The 10,222-nt window shown below is 53.9% G+C and overlaps 3 protein-coding genes across 3 annotated transcripts in view; 1 reads left to right on the forward strand and 2 right to left on the reverse strand.

Annotated features, from left to right (window-relative positions):
- The window catches only part of ARRDC2 (arrestin domain containing 2), a 9,752-nt gene extending 5,348 nt beyond the window's left edge, over positions 1–4,404 (reverse strand). Inside the window, exon 1 of the mRNA XM_009284024.2 lies at positions 4,140–4,404. Within this exon, the coding sequence (XP_009282299.1) occupies positions 4,140–4,404 (265 nt within the window). The remainder of the gene's footprint in view (positions 1–4,139) is intronic.
- Positions 4,405–5,928: 1,524 nt separating this feature from the next.
- Positions 5,929–10,106, reverse strand: CUNH19orf45 (chromosome unknown C19orf45 homolog). Its single transcript, XM_019473332.1, has 8 exons — positions 9,881–10,106; positions 9,230–9,333; positions 8,950–9,044; positions 8,743–8,858; positions 8,283–8,401; positions 7,882–8,083; positions 6,832–6,920; positions 5,929–6,285 (listed from the first exon to the last, which is right to left on the reverse strand). The coding sequence occupies exons 1-8, from the start codon at positions 10,104–10,106 to the stop codon at positions 6,097–6,099; spliced, it is 1,140 nt and encodes a 379-aa protein (XP_019328877.1). The 3' UTR covers positions 5,929–6,096.
- PEX11G (peroxisomal biogenesis factor 11 gamma) overlaps positions 10,105–10,222 on the forward strand; it is a 2,608-nt gene continuing 2,490 nt past the window's right edge. Inside the window, exon 1 of the mRNA XM_009284059.2 lies at positions 10,105–10,172. Coding sequence (XP_009282334.2) covers positions 10,105–10,172 — 68 coding nt within the window. The remainder of the gene's footprint in view (positions 10,173–10,222) is intronic.

Below are 10,222 nucleotides of genomic sequence, written 5' to 3' on the forward strand. Positions count from 1 at the left end.
TCACGGGGTTGAGCACTGCCAGCCCTGCCGTGGATAACGCCCTGCCTGCTGCGGTGTTGCTCAGTGCCCCCCAAAACCGCCCCTCCAGCTCCCATCCTGCGGTCCCGTCCCCTCTACGTCCTTGACTCGGCACCGGCCAGAATCCATGTTTCCAGGGTCACAGCTGGCGGCTGTGCCGGGAGGATTTCTCGCTCGGAGCAGCAGCCCCTTCGTTCCAGTTCCCGCAGGCGAGAGCCAAGGGCCGTGCCGCACACGGATCCACGTCCTTCCTTTCCCAAGAGCCGTTCCCAGGGGTTGGAACAGGCTGCAACTGGATCTGGGCTCCTCGCGCGGTGTGGCCGGGCCAGCTGGCGATGAAGGGAAAACTGGCCTGGGACATCGCTTCACTTATTTCTAAGAAATCAAGAACTGGCTCCCGTTCAGCTTGTGCAATTACAGAGTGAGCAATACATCTTCCCTGCGCTCTTTAACCAGGTGAGCGCTGGTTTTCTACCAGCTCCTACTGGAGTTTGTGTGGTGCCGCTCCAAAACCCAGCGACAAATTACACCTGCGTGGGCAGGCACGGCGTGGGGACTCGCTCTGTCGGCAGCATCTGCTGCTGCCGGTGCTCAGCCAGGGTAAAAGCATGAAAACTGGTGATTCTCAGTGCGGACATCACCATCAGCAGCGCCCCGAGGCGTTGTAAAAGGGAGGAGAAAGGGGTCTATTAACCCCAAAGGGTTAATGCAGCTTTAGAAACTTCCACTTTAATCATGATTGTCACATCTGCAGAGCACCAGAGCTCTCCACCCCAGGCACGGGCTGGGGATGAAACAAAACAGGCATTAAAAATGTTATTCAGCATTTGGCCGCCAAAGTTTTGAGGATTTTTGAGTTGCTCCCAGCCATGCTGGGCAGGACCTGCTGTGCTGAATTGGGTTGATCTCAGCCACCGAAAATGAGCTGGGCTGAAGCCTTGCAAAGCTTTAGCTGTCTCCAAAGGCTAACTGGAATTGTCTGTCTCCCTCCCCAAGGGAAGGGGACTGTGTTTTATTTTATGTGCACGACCATTTGCTGCCACAAGCAAACATGAATCATAGCAAACACTGTAAAAGGAGCCCGACAGCAACAGGAAGGGGAAAGAAGGAAGGAAGGCATGTCACAGCATGAGTTAACGGGTGATGCCAGCTCTGGGAAGGCGCCTGGTGTCCCTGCTGCGATGCACGGTGACATTAGAGGTGGTGGGGCTCTCGAGAGGGGCTGGAGCCTCGGCGGGGCCGAAGCAGCTCCATCCTGCGCTTGGCATCTTCCTCCTCCCGCCTGTCGGCACACATCCCTCAGCCCGTGACTCAGCCTTCGCCCACGGGATGAGAATCTCTGCAAAGCTCCCTCCTACGTCAGCTGCACGAGATGTCCACAGCTACCTCTCGTTGCCTCCATGTGGGGTGGGAAGCCTCTCTCTGACCTCTTTGGGACCCGAGCGCCGGGAGAGGGTCTCTCCTCTCTCCCGGGATCTCCAGGTGCAGGGGCTGTGGGACCACGGCCGAGGGCTTTCCATTCAAGAACGCTCCTAGGTGCCCAAACCCAACTAAAACCCAGGCCAGGGTCGGTGCAGGAAAGATCTCCAACTCTTCAGCCCCACCTAGAGTCTGGCCAGGCTTAAGCCGGTCCCAACAGGAGCTGACACCCAGCCCAGCTCAGAAGGTGCTTCTCCTTCTCTGACCCACTGCTGGGACCTGGTGGCTTCTCCCCACTGGCCCTGGAGCCCCACAAGGGTCCCTGGAAAGCCAGATGCAGCACGTAAAAAGGCGAGTCAGCAGCTCTACCCTGACCCAATATGGGGACAAGACGGGGCAATGCGGAGCCTTGCACAAGCGCAAGCTCCCGGCTTGAGGAATAAGCTCCGTCCCTGCCGGATTTGTGAGTGTTGCGTATGTACGAGGATTAAGGTGCTGACCGAGGGCCACCCCACAACGGAACAGGAGCCCTGACGTGCTCTTAGCCCATGTGCCATAACTCTCCTGGATGTCTCCATGAAAATAAAATGGCTTCTAGATGTTTGCCTCTCACCGGGACAGGACCTACACCCCTGGGAAGTGATGCGGGATCCTCGGACAGAAAAGATCACTGCACAAAAAGCATTTATGTTTCCCAGGGCTCTCTCACATCACCTCACGCAGAAGAGTCCAGGGCCTTCCTTGCCTTGCCTTTGCCCATTAAACCCCTATTTTTTCCTCTCTTCCTGCTCCCTATCTCAGATGATTACACAATGTAAATTTAATGGCCCTGCCACGCAGTCTGAACATCCTTCTTTCACCCTTTTTCTCGTCTCACAGCGCAGCACCCCGGTACCAGCACTCGCCACCCTGCCAGGAAACTGCAGATAAACTCACAGCTCAGGGGAGAGCAGAAGGGAGGGCTCTTATCTCTGCCTAGCCTCCCTCCTCTGCACTGCCTTGTTACCATGACAAAACCTGCATTTTTTAAACACCACGCAGACACAGTTGATCTCATCAAGAAGCAACAAGAAGGGAGCAGTCACAGGGACCTTTGGATGATGGCACGTTTTCAGCAGCCTCTTGCTAGCTGACATCAGGAAGGTCCTCACGCTGCCGTTGGGGACAGCGGGACAGAGCAGGACCCAGCGGGATCCAAAGGAAATGATTTTGGCTGCACAACAGCACTTCCCTGCAGCCCACAGCCTTCGCTCCCTTAAAACACTCCTGTGATCACACCCCGCGTTCCTCTCACAAAGCAGAAAAGGAATCCGTGTATGGACAGAGACAATAAAATCCCAGCCCACAAGTTCTGGCGGGGCTCTCTGCTCCCCAAGGAGCCCAGTTCAACTCTCCCTGTGCGGTAGGCGAGGGCCAGAAACCATCAGCTCCAGGCTACAGGAGTGCAGGGTGCTGGCGAGGCCGAGCAGCTCATGCAATCCCTCCAGCCCCTGGCCGAGCGCCCTTCTCCGGATAGCTCCAGGGGCTCCTATCATATACAGTCCCAACAGCAAAATCCAAACATGCTCGCAGCAGCTTGTGGCTTCCCTACATTCACTGCAGGGATAATGGGGAATAAAACTCACCCTGTAACCTTACAGCTAACGCAGCCACCGTCGAAACACTACAGTGACCAAGTGCTCAGGACCTTCTCTGCTGGAGCTCAGGGCAAGGGCTTCTCCCATGTCCTTAATTGTAATCGGGACACTTAGCGCAGCTGCAGCTGCAAAGGGGCCATCCATAGGCACAGCACGGAAGAGCCACTGCCAAAAGACAGAAACTCCAGAGTAATGCAGGTGTTTGGAGCAGATGGCAAGGTACAATCATCCAGAAATAGAGAGTATGACCCTCCAGTGCCGTCCAGAGACAAGAACACCTTCAGGAAGACAGCTCACGTCCTCATTCCATCACTCCAGTTTCCTCCTGCAACCTCTACATTTGCCAGCCAGGGCTGGCACGACTTTCGGGGTTGCACTTGGCCACTGACACAATTAAACGCCCTCGGCATGAGTGAAGTCCTACAGCCATCGCCAGGGCTGGGCGGCACATAGCACTGTGTCACAGTCAAGAACAAGGACATCAGAAGCAGGGAAAGGGGGAGAAAAAGCCACAGAGCCATGACTGTAACACTATCGTTGGGGGGAAGGATAAAAGCCATGCACTTTCCTAAGAAAAGACAGAGTTAATGAGTGGATGGACAGCTGAGATGTCCCATATCCCTCAGCTCTGGATCATTTCATCCCAACCACACAAAGAATTCAAGTGGCTTGTCCTCATGCAGCAAGATCTAAGCAACGTGCCAGCTGGGCATGCAGTCCCAGCATCAGGAAACTGAAAACAAATATTTATGGAACTACTAAGTGCTCTTTCCACGCTTGCGAACAGACACTTCTATTTGCACTTCCCTGTGCAAACAGAACAAAAGCCACAACCCTTTCGTGCTCACCGGCCCCGAGTTTGCAGGCAGACTCCTAGAAACCGGCAGCAGAGAAACCCTCGGCAAAGGTGAGAAGAAGGTGTCCAAGAGGGACACCTTACCAACCCTCCTTGGGTTGGTAAGCACCCACCAGGGCAGAGGTCCTCCCGGAGGAGATCCCTGCAGCCCAAGGGGGTCCCAGCCCAACGCCCTGGAGCAGAGAACCACCCCCATGCCCCAGCCTTACCGGGAATGAGCTGGCAGCGGCGGTACAGGAAGGTCTGGTTGGCTGTGTAGTCACAGTAGACGGTGTTGAGCCCCACGCTGCGGCTCTCCAGCCAGTGCACAGTGGCGTGCCCGCAAGCGTACACCTCCAGCGCCCGTAGCCGCAGCGCGCCGCGTAGCTCCAGCTGCACCCGGCCGTGCAGCAGCTCCCCGCTGCCGTAGGCGCCCCACGCTCGCCCGCCCTCCAGCTCCACCGCCAAGCTCTGCACACACCCCAGGGGCTGCATCGCTGCTGGCCCTGCTTATTCTGCAGCTGCAGGAGGCTGGTCCCCGCCTGGGCTGAGGCGAGCGGCACAGGCAGCTGTGCAGCCAGGGAAGGGAGGAAGGAGCAAAGGCTACACCGGGATCCCCCAATTTATCCCTGCCCCTAACTGGCCCAACCCTGCAGGCCTAATTTTCCTCAGGGTTGGACTGAGACCCTGTTTTGCAGTGATGTTTTAGCGTTGGCCTCATGTGCGTGAGGCTGATGCCGTGCCAAGGACGGGGCCGTGGAGACGAGTGACGTGTTTTTAAACCGATCGAGAAATAACGTGACTTCATCTTATCTCTGAGTCACAGACACTGTCGACGTGCAACTGGTACGTGCTGGTGGCTCCGTCGGCAGGGAGGGGTGTCACGCACCACCAACCGTGGCGGCAGATTTCATGTAGCTGGGGGAATCAAAGAAAGGCTGTTCAGCCTTCCTGCTTCAGGCACTCCTGGGGCATTGCTGGAAGGGGTGGGAGAGGAGTTTAGAAAGCAGTTTTACTTTCTGTTTGTGAAGTTGCATCAAAATCCACATGAAAAAGAAAGTGAATAACCACAGGGTCCTCCCAGCAACAGCTCCCCATCCAGCTGGTTCCACCAAAAGGGTGATGTTCACCCCAGTGAACCGTGGCCGTTTCTGCGGTAGCACAGGCAATGTCACCTCAGGGTCACATAAAAGTAATGGGGCAGACTGGTAGCAGGTGCACATCCCCGTTACTACACCAAATGATGCAATCTAGGTGTTTGAATCGTGTTTGCAACGTACCGGCGTAAGATACTGATGTGAGGTGCCTGTGTGCATTTGCAAGTCTTGACTATGCGGCTTCTTTGAAGTACGTGTGGAGCAAAGACTGTCCCTTTCCCGAGGGATGTAGAGTCAAATCCCAAGAGGAAAGCACAGGGGGATCGTGGGCCCAGCCACCGCTCACACACGAACTGCAGCAGTTGGAAATGGTTTAGTAACCCGTGCTCAAATGCTTTGGTGCTGGCTCACAGCACATGTGAATCAAGCCCATCTGCATCAGAAGGCTGAGAAGAGCTTGTGAAGTGGCAGCTGTGACAAGGCAGGAGCCAACCCTGCTCACTCGGCCTCCCAAGGGAGGGGGCTGCCCTGCCCACACCGATCCCTCTTTAAAATACCCAAACAGAGTTAGTGCAAGCTCAGCATTCAGGCAACCCACGTGAGTTATCAACACAACAAAAATACACAGCTCACCTCTAGGAAAACAGCCCACTCATCATAAGCTGGGGAGGACTACCTCTCTGCCCTACTGTTCACCGACCTTTGGTTTCAGGCCTTGACACCAAAATCCAAACACAAAATAAGGGAATATTCCAGCCCACACACAGTCCTGACAGTGCCTCTCACTTTGCTTCTGATCTCTTGCCCTTCCTCTGAGCTTCCCCCTACCTCACCTGCTTCCCCCTGGCCCAGCTCCTGCCTAGAGGCACTCAGTGGGTCTCGCAATCCAGAGAGATGTGTCACCCACATCTTTGGGCTAATCTCCCAGTGTTTATTCTTGCTGTCACAACACCTTCTTGTGTCCTCATTCAATCTGAGAAATAAATGTTCCAGGCCAAGAGCAGGGCACCAGGATGGCTAACAGGGAACATGACTTGTATGCAGTCCACAGTGCAGCAAGTTCTGGGCGGTTGCTGAAGAAGGGAGAACATCACGGTGCGAAGAGGACCTTCCTCTGGGGACAGTATCCTTTCAGGGTCCCCAGGGGGACGCAGCTCACTTGGGAGTTTGCCTTTTGGATTTCTGCTGGGCCTCTGGACTTGGGTGTGAACTCATCTTTCTGCTCAGTCCTGAAGAAGTCCTGTGCCCTCCAGGGTAGCCCCAGGTGTGAGCATTTGATCTGAGGAGAGAAAATAGCTTTCAGCACATGGGGACGGGGCTGGGGAAGAGGCAGGTGGCAACATGGCACCTGGCAGCCCCTACATCTGAGCCCTGTGTTGCTACCTGAAGGGTGACCCCCCTGGGCAGCTGCGGTCTGTGCATGCCCGCATCCTCTCTCTCTGGAAGACGCACAGCCTTCTCTGCTGGTGGTGCAAAGAGGCATTTACCTTGGCTGGACACCTCCAGCCATGCCAATTTTCCTCCTCTGATCCTCTGTGGGGGACCAGAATCACCTTCCCCCTCCCTCCAACGTTCCTTGGCTTGGGGACTTGGCTGCCTATCCTTCCCCTCCCTTCAAAGATTTTTCTCAGCTACGACTCTGCTCCCCACAGCATTTACTTGAGACTGAAGGCAGACAGGATTTGCTGCATGGCTGTCCCATCTCAAGTGGCTCAAGAGCACACATCAAATCTGATGATGTTAATGGGGAGGCTACAGCTTTGCTTGGTATAATCCCGCTTCCCCAAGCCGCTCGGTGGTAAATCCAAGCCTATTAAGGCTGTACCTGCTGTAGCATGTCTTTGGAGAGTCGTTGTTTCTGCTGTCTGTGTGGGACCAGCATGGCCTGCATGGTTGTGACAGAACTTTCATCTGCTGACAGATGGAATTGAAATAAAAGGTAAATTCAAGCCAGTAAATTAGGAGGCAATATCAGAAAAGCTTTGCAGTTTGACTTGCAGTCACAGGTCTGTGTGCATTTCCATTAACGAGAGGAAAAGACAGGCTTTGCCGTCAGCACTTTGCTGAAAACCTTTGCCCGGACAGAAAACAGTTCTCAGGGTGAGGAGGTAAATGAAGAAATTCACATGGAAGTTACAGGAATATCACTCCATATGCTAGTTATGGAGCTGCTCCAGAAGTTTGGGGCCAAGGAAAAGATCAATTCAACTGTGATCTGTTCCACATTTAGGAAAACAAATGGCTTAAAAACAGATACATGGCATGAAGGAACCTCTCTCTTAGCTGCTGAGTACTGGCCATCAGAAACAGGAGGCGACGTCAGAGGAGGATTTTGTTAATGCCTTCCATGACCAGCTCTAACCACATCCCTTCCTGAGGGGATCAAAGCACGGCTTTTGATTGAAATCCTCTCCATCCTCCCAAATACAAATGCAAAGCAACTTCTAAAAACAAATGTAGCAAGGGAGAAAGATCAAGCCACTGGTTCATGTCCCAGAAATCATTTATGTCACCTGAATATGCTAAACATTGCTGTACGATGGCAGTGAATGCCTATGGCTGGCACAGGCATCAAGGTGGCCGATAAGTGAGATGTCATTTGGGGAGGTGAAAGTGCCTGAGATTAGCAGTCGCTGTGAGAACCAGCAGCAGCAGGCATGGGGCTGAGCACGGCTGTCCTGCCTGGTTTTGGGGTAACAGTCTCATTTTACTAAAGACGTGATGCTGCACCAGTGCCTTCCTGCCATCTCCAACCCACGATGTCTGGGCTGCCTCCTTTCCCAGAGCACCTGGCATCGCTGTCCCTGGCACAGAGCTAGGAGAACCTCAGCAGGCTTCATCTGGCACCACGACAGCCTGAGCAATGTGGCCTTACTGTGGTAGTTGAAGGGGATGTGGCTTTCACGGTGGCTCTTGCTGTCTGCTGTCACCCTCTGGCTCTGGCGGGGTGGCTGATAGTCTGCCTGCTGCGTTGTGCTGAAGAAATGGGAGCCTGAACGCTCATCTCCCAAGCAGACGTTGCTTCGATGCTTCTGCAGTAGCAAGCCAGGCTTCGGTGCGAGGTTCCACCTGTCAGTCTGGAGAACACAAGAGCGGCTTTAACAGAAACAGGCTGTAGCTGGGAAACGCGCCCCGTCGCACGTTGCACCCTGCACAGCCCAGAGTGGGGAGGGGAGAAGGGACAACAGCATCGGCTGTAGGTGCCAGAGTAGTGTACATAAAAAAAGAGAGGGTCTCCACCAGAGAAACACCCGCACAGCAAAGCTGGGAACAGACCTCTGGGTAGAAGAGCTGTGTAGTAGTAGTTCTTGCCAACGCTTGATTTCTCTCAGGGTCTTCGTCGCCTCTGGGGATGGATGAGGCGTATTTGTTTGGACGGGCAGTAGTTACAGGCTCTGGCAAAAGCAAGAGTGAAGGATGTCGGAGCACTCCAGCCTCTGAACAATTTATAGCTACAGTAGCTTCTCCTCATGCAATAAAGCATGGGAATGAATAGAGCTATTTAACCTGCCAGGGAAGTGAGTGAGGATGAAACTGAGCCTCACAGTGACGACACTGATGCCGAGTACATAAAAACTATAAAAAATTAAAAATATAAAATGATATACATATGAATACATTAAATCTTTATCTATAATTATACCATTAAACCCAAGTGATAAAACCTACCGTTCAGCTTGTTATAAACCCCAGTAGTGGTCTGTACACGTTGCCCCTCGTCACAGACTTACCCTACCTAGACTGTGTACTGGAAAGAGCTCCGACGTCGAGGTGGAGAACCTGGTGCAACCATCCCCCAGCTGCAGGTTGGTGCGGTGGATCTGGGAGGCAGCACGTTCCTTGTCATAGACTCTGCACGATAGCAGATATGAGCTGCTTAACTAGCAATGTTCATCGGAACGAGCAGTTCCTGGGGATGCCCATCAGGTTCTCCTGCTGATACCTGCGTGTCCTCTTGTCTGGGGCACTGTAGGCATGTTTCTTCTCGCTCACAGATCCACTGCTTCTGGGATCCCCAAATTTAATAGGAGACACGTGCTGAAGGGAAGCCAAGAGAGCTACAGAACAGCCACGTAAAGCACAGTCCCTTTGTTTCCCCTCTCTGTCTTTCCATCCATCTGGTTTTCACTTGCACAGATCCCACCCCTTTCAGGACAGAACTCAACGTGGGAACGTGCTGCCCTTTAACTGTGTCTCGGTCCTCCCCAAAAGCCTGCTGTTACCTTTTCACTTGGCTTTGCAGGTGGACTCCATTCACCCTTAAACTGTGCTTGATAAGAAGTGTTGTAAGAGGACTGTCCATCCCCTTTAATAGTGGGAACGCATCCTGCCAAACAGCCAGAGGGGGAAATGAATGGTGTTATTTCTAAAAATGCTCTGTTTACCCTTGTAAGGCAATATTAATGATATTGAAGCTGCAATCTCGAGGCAGCTGCTCTTTTAGCATTTTAGTACTACCGAATCTATTTCGTATAATGAAACGGCAAAGCAACTGACGCCAGATTGCAGTAAGGGCAGCCGCAGCACTGCAGAACATGGATGCGGTGCATCAGAAGCGATGCAGCTCTGGTGTGAAGACTGCGGCACCTGGGGACGCAGCAAGCGTAGAAGACAGCTGGAAAGGCTGCGCAGCAAAAGCTTGGCTGGCGAGTGGCTCTGGTTAGTGCTCTGAACCTGTTTTATGAGCATCAGATTGATTTACTCCGCTATAAAAAGGGAAAGCAAAACATCCAAATAGTTCTAACAGCTATGGTTGCTCGCAGCACGACTCCGAGCCAAGCCACTGAACCCCCCCGGCGCCCAGGAAGCCTGCGCAGCACCGGGGACTGCGGGGAAGGTCTGTTGGGGACAGAGGGGTCTGTAAAACAGCTCACCCCTGTGCGAGTGCCATGGCCTGGCAGCGGGCTGGATCTCACGTGCTGGGTACGAGAAGCTGTAGACGGAGGGAGGGAGCCTTATTTTCTCTCTGTCTCCGCAAGGAATATTATCCTTCCATTTCTCGGCTGCGGGCAGGGGGGGTCTCTGAAGGGGGGTGCGGGGACAGGGGAAGCTATCCCTCGTCGCTGAGGCGAGGACGCGGATGCGGGGATCTGCGTGCATGCGGATGCGCGACTCCGGTGCAACAACCGGGGCCACCGGCTGCAGGGGCCTCTCTGGAAACGCCAGGCGAGTTTCCGAGCAGGTTTCCCCGCCGTCAGTCCCAGGCGGGCTCAGCA

This window comes from Aptenodytes forsteri, unplaced genomic scaffold (assembly GCF_000699145.1).
Source record: "Aptenodytes forsteri isolate BGI_AS27 unplaced genomic scaffold, ASM69914v1 Scaffold471, whole genome shotgun sequence".
NCBI lineage: Eukaryota > Metazoa > Chordata > Aves > Sphenisciformes > Spheniscidae > Aptenodytes > Aptenodytes forsteri.

Coding starts and splice junctions, on each gene's coding strand:
- CUNH19orf45 (XM_019473332.1), bottom strand. CDS start 10,106: ATGCACGCAGATCCCCGCATCCGCGTCCTCGCCTCAGCGACGAGGGAT. Junction 8,084..8,282: donor CACAGCTCTTCTACCCAGAG/GTCTGTTCCCAG, acceptor TGTGTTCTCCAG/ACTGACAGGTGGAACCTCGC. Junction 6,921..7,881: donor CATCCCCTTCAACTACCACA/GTAAGGCCACAT, acceptor TCCATCTGTCAG/CAGATGAAAGTTCTGTCACA.